The sequence below is a fragment of the Aquarana catesbeiana genome, linkage group LG07 (assembly GCF_042186555.1).
Source record: "Aquarana catesbeiana isolate 2022-GZ linkage group LG07, ASM4218655v1, whole genome shotgun sequence".
In the NCBI taxonomy this organism is placed as follows: domain Eukaryota; kingdom Metazoa; phylum Chordata; class Amphibia; order Anura; family Ranidae; genus Aquarana; species Aquarana catesbeiana.
In genome coordinates, this window is record NC_133330.1 from 86127209 (window position 1) to 86149368 (window position 22160).

Below are 22160 nucleotides of genomic sequence, written 5' to 3' on the forward strand. Positions count from 1 at the left end.
ATTTTGCATGAAAAAAAGTCCCTGACCCTTTCCAAAAACGCAGAGGCACAAAAATGCATTGCTGTGAACATGTTCCATAGGAACACATGTTAAAAAATTCCCATGCATTTCTGCAAAATGCATCAAAAAATGCATTAGTGTGAATAGAGCCTAAAAGAACAAACTCTTGAGACCTGGAAACAAGGACTGCTTATGCTATCACTGTGCTTCTCTAAACTAGACATGTGGAATGATTCATGTATTGATGTTGGTGTGTAGTTGCTGCTTCTCGTTAGTATTATATGATTGAGTGGTCTTTTCAACTGTTTTCACATATATTTGCTGATTTTGTTCCTTTAGTTTACTAAAATTTTAACAGCATTATGGCTGTTGCTATAGCAATCAAGACAATCAGCATATATAAGAAGCTGTGGAACAGAAAAAACAATCCCTTACCTAACAGTCCATGGACTCCTTCAGAAAATGCATGGTCATTCAGAGTGTAGAATCCCAAGTAATCTCTGTGTACAGGATTTTTTTTCCAAACTTTATGGAGAACAATTACAAATGTTGCCCCTTCTCCAAAAGAAAACTTTACACTCTTTTTATTACTTATTGCAAAGTTAAATCTGCAAATATAAAAAAAAATAGTATGCACATGTACAAAAACTTTTCGCTACCAGCCCCAGCCCCCCCCCCCAAAACTATGACCTTCTATAACCACTTAAGGTCAGAGCCCCATTTCAAGATTTGATGGTTTAAAACAGGTTTTTGTGCTAGAAAATTACTTTGAACCCCCAAACATAACACCCTAGAGAATAAAATGGCGGTCTTTGCAACACTTTCTGTCACACTGTATTTGCGCAGCAGTCTTACAAGCACACTTTTTTGGAAATAATACATTTTTTTAATTAAAAAATAAGACAACAGTAAAGTTGGCCCTTTTTTTTTTTGTATATTGTGAAAGATGATGTTACACCGAGTAAATTGATACCCAACATGTCACACTTCAAAATTGCACCCACTCGTGGAATGGCGACAAACTTTTACCCTTTAAAATCTCCATAGGCGATGTTTAAAAAATTCTACAGGTTGCATGTTTTGAGTTACAGAGAAGCTCTTGGGCTAGAATTATTGCTAGAATTATTGCTCTTGCTCTAATGATTGCGGCTATACCTCAAATGTGTGGTTTGCACACCGTTTACATATGCAGGTGCTACTCATGTATGCATTTGCTTCTGTGCGCAAGCTCGGCGGGATGGGGAGCATTAAAAAAAAAAAATTTTCTTATTAATTTTACGTTTTGTTTTTAATTTTTACACTGTTCTTTAAAAAAAAAAGTGTCACTTTTATTCCTATTACAAGGCATGTAAACATGCCTTGTAATAGAAAAAAAAGCATGACAGGACCTCTTAAATATGAGATCTGGGGCCAAAAAGACACTAAAATGCAATAAAAAACACTAAATGCAATAAAAAAAAATATGTCCCTTTAAGAGCTATGGGCGGAAGTGACGTTTTGACGTTGCTTCTGCCCTGCAATGGTATGGAGCTGGGTGGGGGCCATCTTCCCCTCACTCAGCTCCATACCGCAAAGGAGAGCGGACCCTTACCGGAGGGCCGGCGGCCAAAGAGGGCCTCTCCTGCCACCGATAAAAGTGATCTCGCTGCGAATCCGCCGCAGAGACCACTTTTATCTGAAAGCCGACCGCCCGCTCTTGAAGAGGATACCGGGGTTATGGTAGCTAGCTGCTGCCATAACAACAATATCCCTCTTCAAACAGCTGACGTATAACGACGGTGGACGGTCGGCAAGTGGTTAACCTCCCTGTCGGTTTTCCCGAGTGTGGTTCAGAGTTAAATTTCAGTACCATTAGCAGTAACCCCGAGCCACACTCGGGATTGCATTGCAGGATCCTGGTGCGGTGTACTTACCTTGTCACCAGGATCCTGCAATGTCCCCACGCTGTGTCTGCGGGCTCTGTCCTCCTCCCGAAGCCTCTGTGTGTCGGGCTCCGTTCCCTGCGAGCGTCACGACGCACAAATTAAAAAAAGGAAAAAATCATAACACATACAGTACACTGTAATCTTACAGATTACAGTACTGTATGAAATTATTTCACATCCCTATTTGTCCCTAGTGGTTTGTCCAGTGACCTGCATGCAGTTTTATATTATAAATACTGTTCTTTCTGCCTGGAAACTGGAGATTGTCCATAGCAACCAAAAAGTGTCCCTCGTCAAAAGCGGTTTTAGACCAGCTAGAAAACAGCGATAGTAAATTATAACACTTGCAGAATTGAGCGATAGTGAACCGTGGGGAAATTTTTTTATTATTATTATATTATTATTTTTTATAATTATTTATATTTATTTATTATATTATAATTTATGATTTTGTGTTTCAAACTTTATAATACCTGGGATATCTACTAGACTCTTGTTTGGACAGATATAAGTGTGTTATTGCTAAGAATTACAGGCCTACAATATAAAACGCCAAATTTATATGCAAAATAATTGTACCGCTTTGAGATGCAAAAATCTGACAAAAATCTGACATAATCATACCGCCAGGGAGGCTACACGTGCTTCTGCAATGCCAGCACTACCAGCTCTCTGAAATGAAGCTCCTAACACCACTGTAATTGTAGAAGTTGTAGGCATCCTCTGTAGCTCTGGACATAACATTAGAGCACACACAATGGAGCCACGGGAGATGCCTGGGAACCTTGCAGTTGCAGTTGGTCTAGGAGCCAAAAAGGGCATTGCCTTTTTACACAGGAGGCAGACTCTGAGAACTTATTAGACTTTTTAAGATCAGTTTCTTTTAATGCGGTGATCTTCTAAAAGATGGTCGTTTCTTGTGCCAGCATAATTTGGGGATATGGTAGGATCGAGCATTATGGCAGTCTCTTGAGATTGCTATATGTAGAAACATGCCAGTCTGTGTTATCATGACAACAGTCTCTTGTAACACTGCAGTCTTTTGTAACATGGCAATTTATAGTGGCATTGAAATCTATGATAATATGGCAGTTTCTTAGAACATCACAGTCTGTTTTGGAAGCATTCTGTTGTAACATAGGAATCTTCATTTGTGTATATACAGTACATGTAAGTATGTGTACATGTATGAATGGGTACATGCATCTTAAAAATGTGTGTATATGCTATATATAAAATTATAAATGTGTGCATGTACTGTACATGTCCACATTATAAGCATATAAATGCATATATACAGTATCTCACAAAAGTGAGTACACCCCTCACATTTTTGTAAATATTTTATTATATCTTTTCATGTGACAACACTACTGAAGAAATGACACTTTGCTGTAAAAAAGTGAGTGTACAGCTTGTATAACAGAGTAAATTTGCTGTCCCCTCAAAATAACTCACCACACAGCCAATAATGTCTAAACCACTGGCAACAAAAGTGAGTACACCCCTACGTGAAAATGTCCAAATTGGGCCCAAAGTGTCAATATTTTGTGTGGCCACCATTATTTTCCAGCACTGCCTTAACCTGTTCACCAGAGCTTCACATGTTGCCACTAGAGTCCTCTTCCACTCCTCCATGATGACATCATGGAACTGGTGGATGTTGGAGACCTTGGGCTCCTCCACCTTCCGTTTGAGGATGCCCCACAGATGCTCAATAGGGTTTAGGTCTGGAGACATGCTTGGCCAGTCCATCACCTTTACCCTCAGCTTCTTTAGCAAGGCAATGGTTGTCTTAGAGGTATGTTTGGGGTCTGTATCATGTTGGAATACTGCCCTGCGGCCCAGTCTCCGAAGGGAGGGGATCATGCTCTGCTTCAGTATGTCACAGTACATGTTGGTATTCATGGTTCCCTCAATGAACTGTAGCTCCCCAGTGCCAGCGGCACTCATGCAGCCCCAGACCATGACACTCCCACTACCATGCTTGACTGTAGGCAACACACACTTGTCTTTGTACTCCTCACCAGGCCCGGACTGGCCAAAGGGCACACCATGAAGAGGGAGGGAATCTACACGAGACGTGGCCGCCGGACAGGAGGGAAATTGAGTGTGGCTCCCCACGCGTGCATCTGGATAGGTGGAGCAGCTGCATACACAGTAGAATAATCCATCTCTATTTTTCTCCTGCAGCCTCTGAATGCTGCTTCTCATTCTCTCTCTCCCGTGGAATTTCAGAGGCTGTAGGAGAAAAATAAAGAGATGGATTCTTCTACTGTGTATGCAGCTGCTCCTCCTATCCAGCTTCTTTCTACTGCCCCTTAGTGCTCTCAGGTGCCCCCCCATGCTCCCAGGCTCCTCCAATGCTCTCCAGGCCCCCCCCCCAGTGATCTCCAAATCCCCACAGTGCTCTCCAGCCCCTGTACACTCGGGTCCCCCCCCAGAGCTCTCCAACCCCTCCCAGTGCTCATCAGCCCCCTGCACTTTCCAGCCCCCTATGCTATTAGGCCCCCCCTGTGCTCATTGCCCCCCCAGTGCTCCTCAGTCCCCCATGCTCTCAGGTCCCCTGTGCTCATCAGTCCCCCTGTGCTCTCCGGCCCCCCTTTGCTCTCCAGCTCCTCCCAGTGCTCTCAGGCCCCCCTGTGCTCTCAGACCCCCCCAGTGCTCTCCAGCCCTCCATGCTCTCCAACCCCTCTGTACTCTCTTCCCCCCCGTGCTGTTCACCTCCTGTGTTCTCTGCCCCTGCTTGTGCTCTCCAGCCCCCCGTGGTCCCCGCCCCCTCAGTGCACTCCAGGTCCCCTAGTGCGCTTCACCCCCCCGTGCTCTTCACACTCTGTGCTCTCAGGCCCCCCTAGTGCTCTCCACACTCCCCTGTATTCTCCACCCCCCCCCCCACATTCTCCGCCCCCCCCCATGCTCTCCGTGCCTCCTGGTAAATATGCCATGGGCTGCTCAGTCTAAAATGCCCTATTTTTTGTCCCAGTCCAGGCCTGCTCCTCACCTGGTTGCCGACACACATACTTGACACTATCTGAACCAAATAAATTTATCTTGGTCTCATCAGACCACAGGACATGGTTCCAGTAATCCATGTCCTTAGTCTGCTTGTTTTCAGCAAACTGTTTGCGGGCTTTCTTGTGCATCATCTTTAGAGGAGGCTTCCTTCTGGAACGACAGCCATGCAGATCAATTTGATGCAGTGTGCAGCGTATGGTCTGAGCACTGACAGGCTGACCCCCCCACCCCTTCAACCTCTGCAGCAATGCTGGCAGCACTAATATGTCTATTTCCCAAAGACAACTTCTGGATATGACGCTGAGCACGTGCACTCAACTACTTTGGTCAACTTTGGCAAGGCTTGTTCTGAGCGGAACTTGTCATGTTAAACCGCTGTATGGTCTTGGCTACCATGCTGCAGCTCAGTTTCAGGGCCCTTGCAATTTTCTTATAGCCTAGGCCATCTTTATATAGAGCAACAATTCTTTTTTTCAGATCCTCAGAGAGTTCTTTGCCATGAGGTGCCACGTTGAACTTCCAGTGACTAGTATGAGAGAGTGAGAGCAATAACACCAAATTTAACACACCTTCTCCCCATTCACACCTGAGACCTTGTAACACTAACAAATCACATGACACCGGGGAGGGAAACTGGCTAATTGGGTCCAATTTGGAAATTTTCACTTAGGGGTGTACTCCCTTTTGTTGCCAGTGGTTTAGACATTAATAGCTGTGTGTTGAGTTATTTTGAGGGGACAGCAAATGTACACTGTTATACAAGCTGTACACTCACTACTTTACATTGTAGCAAAGTGTCATTTCTTCAGTGTTGTCACATGAAAAGATATAATAAAATATTTACAAAAACGTGAGGGGTGTACTCACTTTTGTGAGATACTGTGTGCTTATTTATTGTGGTGTTTAACATCTATACAACTGTGTGCTTCTTCTGTAGTATATATGGGGCCATGAAAAATTGTTGAGTTTCATTTCAGCAGCAGAAAAGGTTAAGCAACAATGACTTCAGACTCAATTCAGAAAGCTTTAATACAGGATAAGGAGCTTTATTTTCAGCCATGCAACTGTACTTTTCAAATCTCATTGGACTTAGCTGTAAATGACTGTCACTTTTTTGATACTGAGGATTCTTATTCTAATGTGTTACCTTGTGAATTGATCCTTTAGTGTCTATAAAAAGCTTTAAGATCTATTTACCAAAGTGCATACTGTACTTCATCTGTGTCTATTAGACCCCAGATCTCCCCTCTGTCTTCAAAAGCATCTGATCAAACTTGGATCAGTTTGAGCAGATGCTTTACAAGCCTTGTGATAGCATGGGTCATGACAGGTCGTGTTTATGGAGATATCTGGGGTCTATTAGGTCCCAGATCTCCCCTCTGCCCTCAAAAGCATCTGATCAAACCAGAGTAGAGGAAACCACCTTTCCCCACATTTAAAAGTGATCTGGCGTCTGTGTAATCGCTCAGATCACTTTTACATTAAAGAACATTTTTTTTTTCAGTTTTGGATAAAGCAGGGAAGGATTAGAACTCATATCAAGTTTTTACTGTTATCCAAAATTATTTGGCTTGACATACACAGTTGGCGCCAGATACATACCCCTTTTGGTCTACCGTGACTGTGTCCAGCCATGAGAATGTTGTCTGGTCGTCACCATCTATGACAGTGATTGCATCTGTGGTCACTTCAATTCTCAGGTTTACCATCTTGTTTACAATACCCAGTTTTCCAAAATAGGTTTCAATCGATTGCACACTTTTATTTGTTGTCTTATCACCTATGAGTTCTCCATTCACAGCAATACCTTAAAAAGAAGACCTATTATAAGTACACATGCAAGGGGGAAATCTGTTAACACAGAAGGCTAACGCTGATTGTTAATAACAATATGCCTTTGGAACCATTCACACTAATGTTTTACAGTAATTCCAGATAAAATGCTCCAGCTCCAGCCTTGGTATAGGAGCAGACCCTCATCATCCTCAGATAAAATGCAGGATTGCTGGTCCATCAACCATTAAAGAGGAACATCTTTCTGGGACCATTTGCGTGTTGCGCAAGAAGCTGGCAGGAGTAAGGAATAAAGTAAATACATCTGCTTATACCATGCCCCTAAACTAAATAGGCATAACAGTCTTACTACTAGGGAGTTAGTTTGGAGAGTTACCAAAAGCAGTGGCGGCTGGTCCTAGATTTTGTTTGGGGGGGTCAAACAATCGGGTCTCAGGACCTGCTTCCGGATTGGCCGGGAGGAGAATCAGGAAGACAATATTAATTCGCTATTGTCACACAACTGGGTGGGCTCAGGGAGCAGTGCTCTGCGTCAGGGCCATCTTTAATATTGATTGGACCCTAGGCAAAACTTTTCTTGGGGCCCCCCCATGCAGTTTCGCTCTCCACCTGCTCTGAGACATACAATAAGTAGCAGCTGGACTCAATATCAGTTTACTGAATCAGATCGGGCAGCTATTACGATTGGTTGCCAGAGGTTACAGTGTATCATTACCGCTCACTGACTGTTTGCTAGAGGTTACAGCACACATTACGGCTCACTGGTTACAGCACATGATTTATGCTTGTTGATTGGCTGCTAGAGATTACTGTGGATATGACCTCAGGGGGGCATGATATACATATCAATGCCGCCTGCCGCCGCTATTTACATATGAATGCCACCGCTATTTTCATATGAATGCCGGTAATTTACATGTAAACACAGGGTCTGCAGGTGAGTCATCTGTACACAACAAAAGGGCAGAGCTGGGCAGCATTAGTATCAGCACTTCACACTGAGATATTGGGACACAGCACGGGACTAAAACCCGACGAGGGAATTTAAACCAGGATAGTTGGCAAGTATGAGGCAGCTACTTTGGGCCCCACAACAATGACAGGGCCCTGGGCAGCTGCCCCTTTTGCCCTGCCTTAAAAGCGGCCCTGCTCTGCGCCCCGAGCCCACCCTTTTTTGAAGCCAAGTAGAGCCTCAGGCTTTAATCACGTGCTTCTAAAAAAAAAACCAAAAAAAAAAAACCATTGGAATCCATGCGCCTGGCGACCTGCATGTAGATTAGGGGCCAGGCGCATGGATTAGGGGCCACCACTGACCAAAAGAGTTTTTTTAGCTGATTCAGATTTTAGGCAAAACTATGGACATTTAGATAGTTTCACATTTTGAAAGTGGAAATAATCATTCTATCCTTTTGCCGCCAAGGACAGTACCATCTTAGTCTATATTTAAATCTGCAGTTGCCATATTGCTGCACATGTAATCAGCCATTTGAGAGCTAGAATGTCTGGCTGAGAATTTACATAAGCATGTTGACTGTGACAGTTATCACCAGAAACATGCCTTGAATGCAGCGTACACTGCGCATGTGCTAATGAGCGTTGTGGAGAAATTCATTGACAAAGTCTATAACAGACCACTGCAGTCAGGTTCTGGTCAATTTCTCAGCATTCTCCGCAGTAACCTGACAGCCTTCTAGTCTACTACTATAAATGCAGAGGAGGGGCCCTGTGTTTTTCATTATGTTTTTCATTATGAGGCTGGATACAGTGGCAGCTCTAGGTCGGTGATCGGCACTTACCCCATAGGTTGCAGGCAGGCAGGCAGCACTACAGCTGGCAATGGGCAGCAGCTTGTGTGTCCTCTTCTCCATCACGGCGTCTTCTGCCGCGCATCTCTTCTCACCTCCTCCTAGGTGCTAGGTGTCCAATCGGATCGCCTGTCCTTTCAGCTGAGTGACAGGTCTCACGACCCGCTTCCTGATTGGCCAGGAGGAGGTTTAGTGTGAGAATAGCGAATATTAATTTGCTATTGTCACACAACTGGGTGGGCATGGAGCACAGTGCTCTGTGACCCGAGCCCACCCTTTTTTGAAGCCTATTAGAGCCTTGGGCTCTAATCACATGCTTTAAAAAAAAAAACACCCCCCCATTGGAATCCATGGTCCGGTGTCCCTGCATGTAAATCAGGGGGCCGGATTCTTGAATCCATGGCTCGTGCGCCCCTAATGAACAGGCCGTCACTGGCTAGAAGGCTCACACTTATTTCTGGGAGGGGGGAGATGGGTGAGCTGAGTTTGTCAATTTGAAGATGAATTCACAAGGTTCACAAATGTGTGATTATGCACGTGTTCCCGACCTGCAGACACACAGGTGTGCAATTCTTAATGGCATCTTCACGCATCGGCGAAACCTCCACTTGTTACGCATGCGAAACTGTAAAGCATCACAACACCATGTGATTCCATGCGGTGCCTTTTAACTGCTTGCTGCCCGCCCACCGTCAAATGACGGCGGGGCAGTGCAGCTCTCGGAACGGGCGCGCAGTGTGGCAATGGCGGCCGTGCCTGTGTTGCTAGGACACGGCGTGACCCCGATCTCTGTATAGAGCCGCGAGTGGGTTGCTGTATTGGCGACGTGTGCGCACAAATGTGAACCTAGACTTACTGCTTGTAAAGAATATGTACATATTGTACTTGAATGTCCTGGCCTAGCAACAACTTCACTCTAGTCATATTAACAAAGAAACTGATATTTAAATTATACAAACAATGATCTTCAGTTATTGGCCAGTACAATACCTTGCTTTCGGTCTGTTATAAGATTCAGAAGTACACCCGGATCCTCTTGTATATTAAAGCACAAAGCATCATTCTTGCGTGGATCAGCAATGACAAAGTGAGGGTCTGAGTCCACTGTTACCAGAGATAAAAGTTACTTTTAGACAAATTTTTGGCAAAATGCACAGTCCTGAAAAAACTTTTTTTTTTAAATAAAACCTTTTCAAATCAATATACCTTTTTTTTGTATTACATTGTAAAAATATGCTGCATGTTGCATTTTAGGTACAAAGATCTGTATTTTTCATACAAGCCAATTATATCCTTAAAGTATGTATGTCAATGTGTGTTAATTAAGCACATATTACAGCATGTAGTTTTTTGTTCAATTATTGTTTAACATCCAGAATGAGTACTGTCAAATAGAAAAATGATCCCCCATACATGTATTGATACATAATATAACACAATATAAAGAGCATTTGCCAAAATTCTTCAGCACCCAAGGGAGGTGGGTCAGGTGCGTTCACAAATCTGTTGAACATTGGTTTTCTTTGGATTTTTATAATGGGGTTGAGAGGGGTATCATTATAGTATAAGTAAGAAAAAAAATATGGGAACTGGGCATGTGGGATTAGAACAGTATTAATAACATTTGTGGAAATACAGCTTCTTAAAAACTAGTGGCATCAATGCTTTCCAGTGAAGTAGTAGTTTGAAGAGATGAAAAAAAAAAACAAAAAAACAAAAAACATACCCCAGTTTCTTACACCATAGTTTCGAATATGCTGCGCTGTAAATCAAAATATAACAGATGAATTCAAAATTGCATTATACAACTTTACATTTATTTTTCAATTAAATGAATTGTAAAAACTACTGAGAAACAAATGCTAACAGTGTCACACTTGGTGATGCCATAACCCAGTGACCAGAATGATTTTAATTGTGCATATTGTTGCTTTCATTCAAATGAATATATTACACTTGTATTTTGCACACTTTTGCAAAGTAAGAAGGTCAGGCAAAGACCAGATTTACAAATGGACCTCCTGAATAAAATGTTGCAACTCTTTGCATTTTCTCACCTGTCCTAGTAACAAGAAAGGGAGAAACTAAAGCCTAGCATACACAATAAGATTATTGGACGAATGATCATTCGGTTATTTTTGCATTCTAGTCTCCATATCAAATGAGAATAGGTTACTAAAGTAAGAAAATTCTCGTACGAAAGAAAAAAAATTCGGAAGTGCTGTAATGTATTTGTATTGTATTTTCGGATGAAAACTGTACTGTTTAAACGAAAATCGTACGATCTGGTATTGTACGAGAAACATTTTCGTGTTTGTCCCTTCAGGAAAACTTCAGATGACAGCTGTGTACTATTGCAATTGCATCTAAAGCGGAATTTTTTGTCCGGTTTTCTCATTGTGTGTACGAGGCTTAATTGACTGCTATGTACTAACAAAAAGGACCTATTTTGACGGTCTCTCCCAGGACTCTGTACTGCATGACCCACTATAAACACGGTTTTGTGAGACCAAATAGTTCTATTACAAGGATATAAATGTAATGTGTGGAATGCACAGGTAAAACAAAAATGAAACAATGTACGATACTTACATTGTCCTGGAGGGTTGAGGAAGATGGAAGTTTTAGAAAGTAAGAAAAAGAAGCAAATTACATGTATGACAACTGTAATAATACCATGGCTAAAAATTTAACTAAATAAAACCAATTATGAACTGTACACGATTACAAAAGTTTTCATTTTTATATTTCAGTAGAATATCTGATGCTAAAAAGGTGTAGTATGGCCAAAGCTATTTTCAGGACAAAGACTGTATTGATTAAAGGAAAATCGTACGATCTGGTATTGTACGAGAAAAATTTTCGTGTTTGTCCCTTCAGAAAATTTCAGACGACAGCTGTGTACTAACGATCAGATTATCGTGCAATCTCATCGAAAGCGGAATTTTTTGTCAGGACCTATTTTGACAGTCTCTCCCAGGACTCTGTACTGCATGACCCACTATAAACATGGTTTTGTGAGACCAAATAGTTACATTACAAAGATATAAATGTAATGTGTGGAATGCACGGGTAAAACAAAAATGAAACAATTTAATGTCACAACCCTTTTGGGGTTTATTTTAAAATGTGCTGGAAGTCCAATGCTGTGTACACACGGGTGGACTTTTCGACCGGACTGGTCCGACGGACTTTGAACAGAGTTTTGATGGACTTCTGACGGACTTTTGAACGAACGGACTTGCCTACACACGATTACACCAAAGTCCGACGGATTTGTACGTGATGATGTACACTGAACTAAAATAAGAAAGTTGATAGCCAGTAGCCAATAGCTGCCCTAGCGCCCATTTTTGTCCGTCGGACTAGCATACAGACGAGCAGATTTCTGGGTCCGGCGGATTTACGACATAAAGATTTGAAGCATGTTCAAAATCTAAAGTCCGTCAGATTTTCGACTGGAAAAGTCAGCTGAAGGTCCGATGAAGCCCACACACGATCGGATTGTCCGCCGGACTCGGTCCGTCGGACCGGTCCGGTCGAAAAGTCCGACTGTGTGTATGCTGCACAACAGTTCTGTTTCAGACACTTCAATACATATTGTCCTTTAGCCCAGGTTCACACTGGCTGAACTCGCTAAACTCGCACAATTTCATTCCCGCATGTCAGTCCGACTTAGGGGAGCGATTTCAGAGACATCTGTGCGGGTTCCTGCACAGATGTCTATACAAATCTCACCCCGAAGTCGCCAAAAGTAGTACAGAAACTACTTTTGGGAATCAGTGCGGTGTCGCACTGATTCAGATGGTGCCATTGACGACAGTGGCCACCGATTTGGCATGCGATTTGACATGTCAATTCGCATGCCAAATCGCATCACTGTGAACCTAGGCTCAATGTCCAATTGAAGTTGTAGTAAACCCAAAACCTAATTAAATTGCAGCTTATAATCATTAGCTGTGGTGGCTGCATCAGTTTCCTTTTTTTTTTTCTCACTGTTTAAACCTGGTGATCCGGCCAGAAACACACCTCCCGTATTACAGTGTGCCCCACTCTGGACGAAGACACACAGGGGCACCTTTGGACAGCAGCATTTTTAATCTGGGGGGAGGGGAGTGTTAGAAGTACTAGCAGATTTTTTTTTTTAACAGAGATGTAAGTACTAGCAGATTTAAAGCTGATCATTGTAAGCACTCCTTTCACTGGTAAATGGTTTGTCTCATACCTGTAACTGATACATTTGCAAGAGAACTTGTTCTTTTGAAAAACAGGCTTACTTGCCAGACCACCAGATGAAAATAGAAGAAAAAACTCTTAAAAACAAATGTAATGCAGCCATCACATCTAAGAATTGGCAAGCTGCAATATAATAAATGTTTGCCTTTGGGTTTAATACCACTTTAACCTTCCTGGCAGTATGATTATTTCAGATTTTAGGTGCTGAAAGCGGTACCATTATTTTTGCATGGAAATGTGGCATTTTATATTGTAGGCCTGTAATTCTTAGGAATAACTCACTGAAATCTGTCCAAACAAGAGTCTAGTAGACATCCTGGGTATGATAAAGTTTGAAACACAAAATCATAAATTATAATATAATAAATAACTATAAATAATAACAAATACTAATATAATAGTAATAATACTTTTTATTGAATACATTTTAGTAAATAATATAAATCAAAAACACTGACATTTTTTTTTGCCAAACAAGAGTGCAATAGTAGTCATATTGCTTTAGTTAACATCTCGGGTATGGTAAATTTTAAAACAGGGTACAGCACAAAGTCCGACGTCACAGTCAGGACAGTAGAACCGGGTTTCTTTTCTGACTTTCCTTCCTGTGTCATCACGTTTAGAGCAGCAAACCACACACATCCTTGTGGGTGCTGCCTTCTTTTCCGTTGGTGGAATGTGGTCCATAAAGTGTCGACCTGTCAGACATTACGGGTTCACAACGCCAGCAGCACGACGTCCAGATCTATTTACAGTGGTTGGTGTTTGGTGCTTCAGAAATATGAGTTCTGCAACTTTCCAAACGAAGTCTGCATGAATCACACTGCCTGTCACTCTTTTTTTTAGAAGAATGAAAGCGTTCCACAGGCACTGTTCAAGAAGATGCCTGAAGATTTTTTTGTAATATTTTTTTTGTTGCTTTCTCATAGCAGGGTAAAAAGTCATGGCCTGGTCAGCTCTGTCAACACCTCCCATTGTGTTGTCGTAGTCCATTACGAGTTGAGGTTTCATAGCGTCTTTTCCACCTTTTGTATGTACCATGACAGTAGAGGTGTTGTGAATGGTACTCATTAGGCACACATCTTTTTTATCTCGCCATCTTAGTGCTATCATTTTGCCTTTTTGTCAGGCAACTATTTCTCCTGCCTTGAGCTTTTTATTGGCAAAGGTTGGCGGCATGTTACGCCGGTTAGCTTTAACAGTCCCGTGTGCATCCGTCTTGTGTTGTAGAAGGAACTCATAGAGTTCTGGAGAAGTATAAAAATTATCTGTGGTTACACAGTACCCCTGATTCAACAATGGCTCAATCAAAGTGAGAACAGAAGCGGTTGCCATTCCATATTGACTGAATCTGTCGTTGAATTTGGTCCCTTTCCCGGTGTAAAGGACCGAATTCCATATATAACCAGTGCTGGCTTCACAGAGCATGAATGATTTTATGCCGAATCGCGCTCTCTTAGATGCCATGTACTGTATCCAGCTAAGTCTTCCTTTGTAGTCCATAAGACTTTCGTCGATACTGACGTCTCTGTCTGGTACATAGGTCTGCTGGAAATTTTTCTGAATAATTTGATATAAGTCCCAAATTTTTTTCAGTTTTGGAGCTGGATGAGAAGTCTCATCAAATTCGTCATTATTTTGAAAATGCAGATATTTCATTATGAGAGAAAATTTGTATTCCGACATGATGGTGCCAAAAAAAGGAGTGGCTAATATTTTGTTGGTTGTCCAGTACCACTTCTGTAGGGGTTTCCCCACCACTCCCTGGAGAATAATTAGGCCCAGAAACTTCCAGATGTCCTCCTTGGTCACTGGTTCCCATTTTCTGCTCCTTGAAAACCTCTGAGGTATAGCAGCTTGTTGCTCCTGGTATCGGTTTGTCTCCGTAACAATTCTTTCTATGACCTCATCAGTCAAAAAGAGTTGGAGGTATCCCAAGGGGCTGTCATCTTCAACCTCCACTTTGATACCAGGCGCTCCGGTAAACGGGAATCTTGGGGGTGCTGTGTACTCCGTACCACAATCAATCGAGCACCAAGTCCGCACATCGCTGGGCAAAGTTGCAGGATCATCGCTGAAATCGCTTTCCGTGCCTGATGACGAACTTCCCCATGATTCGCTATCACTCACTTCTGCAAGCGATTCTGTCTCGCTGTCGCTGTTTTCCAGCATTGTCATATGTCGCTTTTGAGGTTGAAGCACGCTTTTTGGATGCCATGGTCGCTCTGCAGTTTCCAGACACAAAGTACAGTAAAACTGCAGGCAGGGGCACTGGACAAAGCACTGGGGGGCAATCTGAGGTCAATTTTATTATATTTATTATATTTAGTAATGTAATCCAATAGGATTACAATGTATCAGTGTGTTTGTGTTATATACTATTTGAATTTGCCGCCGAGTCCACCCCCTGCGTCGCTACGCTCGCAGGGAATGGAAGCCAGGGCACACAGAGCACACAGTGCATCGGGCGGAGGATCCGGCCGACGAACACAGTGTGAGAACATCGCGGGATCCCGGAGACAAGGTGAGTCGCGTCTTCCAGGATCCAGCAATGCGATCCCGAGTCTGGCTCGGGGTTACCGCTTTTGGTACTAAAATCTCACCCCGAGCCAGACTCGGGAATACCGCCAGGGGGGTTAAACTGTGTATCAGCTAAATATATTCTAGGTACATCAAAACAAAGGTTGTGCAAAACAAGCTTACAAGCGCTTTAAAGTGTACAGTATGTATAATGGCCACCTTTTTTAGCTCTGGTATCAGTTCATTTTATGCTGCATGTGTCCTACTGGGGAGATTTTCTTTCACTACCTGTGCTAGAGATACAACAGAAAGTGAACTAAAATCTCTGCAAAGTCTTTCACTTCTCCCTCTCTTCAACAACCCCCTCTTTCCGCCGGGTTTTGACCAACTGGGCTCTTTTTCCTGGTGGTCTGCCCATGGGTTCACTGATGTCCGCCACCTCCTCTCCTCTCGCAGACTTCAATCATGGACCTTTTTGGGATTCCAGTGAGGCACCACCTGCAGAATTCTGCTACGCCCAACTGCACCACTGGATTTCTTCACTGAGGTGCAACTCCTCCTACCCTTTCCAAAAAACAATGTTTGAACATCTGTCTTCATTCCCCTGGTTCCCCTGACACCATATCGAAGATTTACACTTCTCTTAATGCTTTAGATTCCCCTGTGGCAGTATCTTATAAGTCCCAGTGGGAACATGATCTGGAGACCTCTATTGACCCAGAGAACTGGAACAAAGCCTGGTCCTCCATTGCTAAGTGCTCCTTAAACACGGCTACCCAAGAAGCTTCATATAAGGTTCTTGTACGATGGTACTGGGTTCCTGCCCAGATAGCTAGTTCAAACCCATCCTATAGCTTCAGGGGTTGTGGTCAACGAGAGGATGTCGCGCATGTTTGGTGGTTCTGTCCCGGTCTCACAGGGTTCTGGTCCAGGGTGTTGTTCCATATACCCATCCACAAGGATGCCAAAATGCTTGCTGCACTGCCCGATCCAGGGGTTATTCTCATACCAACAAAAGCTGACGTTCATAGCTGCTAAAAGGGCGATAGCCAGAACATGGAAGAAACCTCTGTTTCGTTTGCCATGGTGAGGACCATCCTGACCGGTTATGGTTATCGGTTTTCGGTTATGAATACCATTTATCGGTTATGATTAATGAAAAAATTACTAGTATCTTACATGATAACCGCTCTCCCCACCCTGCATCGAAACAGCCTGGGTCTCTGCTAACATCTGCCTTGCAACTCTCCCACACTGCAGCAAGACTTACCCTTCTCCCCCTATCACTTTTTTCTTCTCTTTTTTTCCCATTCCTCTCCTCTTTAGTCTATCTCTTTCTCTCTCCCTGTTGCTGACAGTGGGCTTGTGGCAGTCCTCTGTCTCCTGCTTTTTACAGAGGCCCTGGGTCTAGGGCTCCCCCTTCCTTTCTTTGCTAACATGTGGCTAACACCGCTAGATACAAAACCAATTTTACTGACTACCCACCCAGACCAGAGGCATTTTGTGGAACTGAACACATTTTTTTTTTTTCTACTTGATGCAAACTAGTGCAACTGCAACACGGACTCTCCTTGTAGACCATTTGGCCTGGGAGACATATGTGGACCTTCGGTTTGTTACCCTAGGTCAGAGGACATTTATTATCTATAAAAGTTATTTGTTCATGTTCTCTCAGCCCATGCCTTTTTATTTTGTTTGACATGCTATACTACTGCATGGGTGAAGGGTTGTCATGTTGTCATGTTCATTATAAAAAAAATATTGTACCAGAAAATCTCTGCAAAGTGAGTGTAATTCCCCTCTTGGATAAGTAGTAAATAGTGCCTATTGAAAGTTTTCCCCTTACCTCCTGTTCTGCTGCCAATTCTAAACTTTGGGATTTCCCCTCACTTTCTGTTCTGGTGACAATGGCTACCAGGAAAAATAGGGTCACTCTCCACAGTATTGACACTGACAGCAATAAAAACCTAACCGGCTTCTAACCCTTCCCTGCTTTATCCAGAACTAGAAAAGAAAACTTTGACTATACATATAATTTAAGCAAGACATGGTCGTTATAGAAATATGGGAGCTGTCCTTGATGACTTGTTGTTGAAGGTATATGCTTCAAGGTTACTTATCCTTCTTTAATTAGAGACAAAAGAGTTTTTGTTCTAAGAAATTGTACAAAACGTTCAACAAGTAGTAATAAAAATGACATACCTGGAACTATTGGAGCAACGTAAACATTTGGAACTGTGAAAAGATATTTTATGAAATGGTCAAATCAAGAATAAAGTTTCAGACTCTGCACCAAACATGCAGGGAAAAGCCAAAATCTTCATCCGAAAACTACAGGTAGGAATCCGTGTACCAAGAATTGGGTGGAGGCTAGTCCCTGTTCCCCATGCTAAATAGGGAGGGCATGTAGATGAAAGAAAGCCGGCAGCTCGATCTTTCGCAGTGAATACATTTATTTATCCAGGTGTGATACAAAATAGCACAGGACTTATGCGTTTTAGCGTGTAGCCTTAATCATAGCCATCATGGCTATGATTAAGGCTACATGCCGAAATGCGTAAGCCCTGTATTTTTTTATACCACATTTGGATTAATACAGTTATTCATTGTGGAAGATCGAGCTGCCGCTTTTCATTCATCTACATGTTTGCTCAGGTGCAAGGAGGACACTACAAGCCAGTGCACTGACTGCTCACCACCTTTGGAAATTACTACAGGTGTTTTCTACTATATTTAAAAATGGGGAGGGTAGACTTTGATATCCATTTTTAATGATTTAATAATCAATAAGGTTCGTCCTTTCAAAACTGACCTTCATGGAGGATGTTGGTTCAGGGCTGCACAAAAGGAAGCTTGCCTTTGCTACCCAGGCAAGACTATTTCCTAACACTCAGAACTGCATGGAGAATGCTAATCCTAGTCATCCTGAGGTACATGCAGTAGGCTAATCTGATTTGAAGGACCTGATTTTCTGGGAACTGTCATTAAACTTTCTATAATGTATGATAAAACTCTGTATGGGAAGCTAACAACCATTAAAGTACAACTTTAATGTACATTAACAAAGGGTTATAACCCCTGACAGTTTTTTTTTGCTCATCTGATTCCCATTGGGGTACTTCCCTTCACTTCCTGTCCCATAGGCAAAACAGGAAGTGAGAGGAAATCCCTACAAATTAAGGATTTCCTGGTTGTTACAAAATTCACCATAGCTAGCATCCCCTTTGGAAGATTTACCCTCTATTTCTGTTGTGGGGACAATCCAAAATGTGGGATTTATCTTTTACTGTCATTTTCTGTGATAACACTAAACATGGAAAATAGAGAAGATGAATCTTCTTAACAGGGGCAGAGGCAGTATTAAAAAACCTGGCAGGTTTTGTAATCCTTCTCCATTCAACCCAGAACAAAAAAGTGTTGCCTTTAGTTACACTAAGTGGATCTTGCTTTAAGATGAAAAGGAACTTGTTGGCTTATAAAACTTTGAAGATGCCCTTGCTAACTTGCTTTTGCAGTAGCAAGGTCCAGGGATGCAATCCTTATCACTCCTTGATTATTTGGTGAATCATTTATATGCAACAAGCATGTGCATATCCATTGACGCTTGACAGTAATAAAAATTTGACAGAATTTCTAAATCTTCCCCAATATTAAAGGGGAATATTTTTATTATAACAACCCCCCCCCCCCTTAGTTCTTTTAACCAGCCCACGGTATCATGCTATAGATTAATCATTGACCATGGCAGCAGTGCTATCACTACTACAGATGTTGGTCTGGTCCTATAAAATCACATATCAGCTTTCATGACATGGGGCTGGTAATTTAGGGAAAATCCAGGAATCAGCTGAATGCTTTTCATCATATTGCTCCGCATTGTTATTGCTTCACAGCAATTTATTACACATATTTTTTAAGCAAGTTAATTTTAAAGATGGTATTATTGCTCAGGGTAGAATGGAAAAAAGTAGAGCTCTTGTAAAATATAATCTGACAGTGACAATTAACCAAATTATAAAAAGTCCAGTAATTTGAAAAAAATCTATGTATCAGGTATTCCAGATAAAATATATATGGATTTTTATATACAGTACCTTATTAGCATTTATGCAATTCTTATCTTATAATGTTAAAATAGTATTGGATAAAGCATAAGAAATAACAGTGTCCTCTGCAAAAGTCTACAAATATTCAATAGAGATACTAAAAAATACTTACTTGGAGCTGGTTGAGCAGCGTAAACATTTCCAGCTATAAAGGGAAGATTTTTTTCAATGGTTAAATCATAAAAAGGATAAGCCAGATCCTATCGCTTACAGCTGTTAAATTTTAGTCAAAGCAGGTTAAATCATGGCACCCACAACCGTCTGGGGGAGGATAGTCTTTTAAACTGATCCATAAGCTAATGGAGGAGGATAGCCTTTGACCTCAATGGTAATAATGAAGGTTAGTTCTATGAACACATTTCTGCATGGAGTATGCTTATTTAGGGTTGCATGGAGTAAGGTTACTCCCCAACAGCCAGAGCTCCATGATGAAAACTAGTACTAGCACTTCACAGCTGAGTAGGACGTGTTGTGTCACAGAAGAACAGAATGCTATGTACAGCAATTGGAAGTTAGCTGCCTATGGTTTACTATGGTTTTTCATAAGGTAGATGTCCATAATTCAGCCCACAACTCACTATGTTGGATGCTTTTTTTTTTGCATTTATTTTAAGGCATTGTGAGCAAGGCACAATATGCCAGAGTAATGGTGTCATGAAGTCCTGCCCCTTTCTATAAACTTCTTTCCCCTACACCTTGCTCTATAGTGTCTACATAGATAAGGAAGAGTAAAGTAGGATTAAATGCTAGACCGAGTTTCCTACAACATGGTCTTCATTTTTTGTGATACCCCAATTGTCTCAATTTTTACCTGCTCCTTCATGCACTAATCATACTGTGTTCTCCTTTGTGCAACAACATAGTGTTTGTTTGGCCATTAAATTCAAAGTGTTCAATGTACGATACTTACGTTGTCCTGGTGGGTTGAGGAAGATGGAAGATTTAGAAAGTAAGAAAAAGAAGCAAATTACATGTATGACAACTGTAATAATACCATGGCTACAAATTTAACTAAATAAAACCAATTATGAACTGTACACGATTACAAAAGTTTTCATTTTTTTATATTTCAGTAGAATATCTGATGCTTAAAAGGTGAAATATGGCCAAAGCTTTTTTGCCTATACTTCTCCTATGGGTCACAGCAGTGCAGTTAGTTCTGCACTGCTGTGACCCAGATTCAGCTGGGAGCGGGCTAAAATCTACTGTTGGCTGACGTCACAGAGCCGGCCTAGGCTCTGCAGGGATCCCAACAATGTCAGGATTCACCCAGATGCCTAACTAACTCTTAGTGCACCACTGAGAGTCTGAGCCAGCCGCTTTCACCCCCTCCCCAGCCTGGTGCTCCAGTGAGAGCTGTTATATTGCAGCTATTTGCTAAAATCATTTAAGTTATTTTTTTTTACTCATTAATGTACACACAGCACCCCATATTACAGAAAAACACACAGAATTGTTGACATTTTTGCAGATTTATTAAAAAAGAAAAACTGAAATATCACATGGTCCTAAGTATTCAGACCCTTTGCTGTGACACTCATATATTTAACCCAGGTACTGTCCATTTCTTCTGATCATCCTTGAGATGGTTCTACACCTTCATTTGAGTCCAGCTGTGTTTGACTATACTAATTGGACTTGTTTAGGAAAGCCACACACCTGTCTATATAAGACCAAGACCTTACAGCTCACAGTGCATGTCAGAGCAAATGAGAATCATGAGGTCAAAGGAACTGCCTGAAGATCTCAGAGACAGAATTGTGGCAAGGCACAGATCTGGCCAAGGTTACAAAAAAAATTCTGCTGCACTTAAGGTTCCTAAGAGCACAGTGGCCTCCATAATCCTTAAATGGAAGACGTTTGGGATGACCAGAACCCTTCCTAGAGCTGGCCGTCTGGCCAAACTGAGTTATCAGGGGAGAAGAGCCTTGGTGAGAGAGGTAAAGAAGAACCCAAAGATCACTGTGGCTGAGCTCCAGAGATGCAGTCGGGAGATGGGAGAAAGTTGTAGAAAGTCAACCATCACTGCAGCCCTCCACCAGGCGAGGCTTTATGGCAGAGTGGCCCGACGGAAGCCTCTCCTTAGTGCAAAACACATGAAAGCCTGCATGGAGTTTGCTAAAAAACACCTGAAGGACTCCAAGATGGTGAGAAATAACATTCTCTGGTCTGATGAGACCAAGATAGAACTTTTTGGCGTTAATTCTAAGCGGTATGTGTGGAGAAAACCAGGCACTGCTCATCACCTGTCCAATACAGTCCCAACAGTGAAGCATGATGGTGGCAGCATCATGCTGTGGGGGTGTTTTTCAGCTGCAGGGACAGGACGACTAGTTGCAATCGAGGGAAAGATGAATGCGGCCAAGTACAGGGATATCCTGGACGAAAACCTTCTCCAGAGTGCTCAGGACCTCAGACTGGGCCGAAGGTTTACCTTCCAACAAGACAATGACCCTAAGCACACAGCTAAAATAACGAAGGAGTGGCTTCACAACAACTCTGTGACTGTTCTTGAATGGCCCAGCCAGAGCCCTGACTTAAACCCAATTGAGCATCTCTGGAGAGACCTAGAAATGGCTGTCCACCAACGTTTACCAACCAACCTGACAGAACTGGAGAGGATCTGCAAGGAGGAATGGCAGAGGATCCCTAAATCCAGGTGTGAAAAAAAATACTGAGCAAAGGGTCTGAATACTTAGGACCATGTGATATTTCAGTTTTTCTTTTTTAATAAATCTGCAAAAATGTCAATAATTCTG

The 22160-nt window shown here is 42.2% G+C and overlaps 1 protein-coding gene across 1 annotated transcript in view; it reads right to left on the bottom strand.

Moving 5' to 3' along the window:
* Positions 1-22160, bottom strand: part of LOC141103136 (inter-alpha-trypsin inhibitor heavy chain H3-like) — a 171909-nt gene that overhangs the window by 6206 nt on the left and 143543 nt on the right. The window contains 6 exon segments of the mRNA XM_073592415.1: positions 436-608; positions 6543-6747; positions 9530-9643; positions 10266-10301; positions 17498-17530; positions 19514-19546. Coding sequence (XP_073448516.1) covers positions 436-608; positions 6543-6747; positions 9530-9643; positions 10266-10301; positions 17498-17530; positions 19514-19546 — 594 coding nt within the window.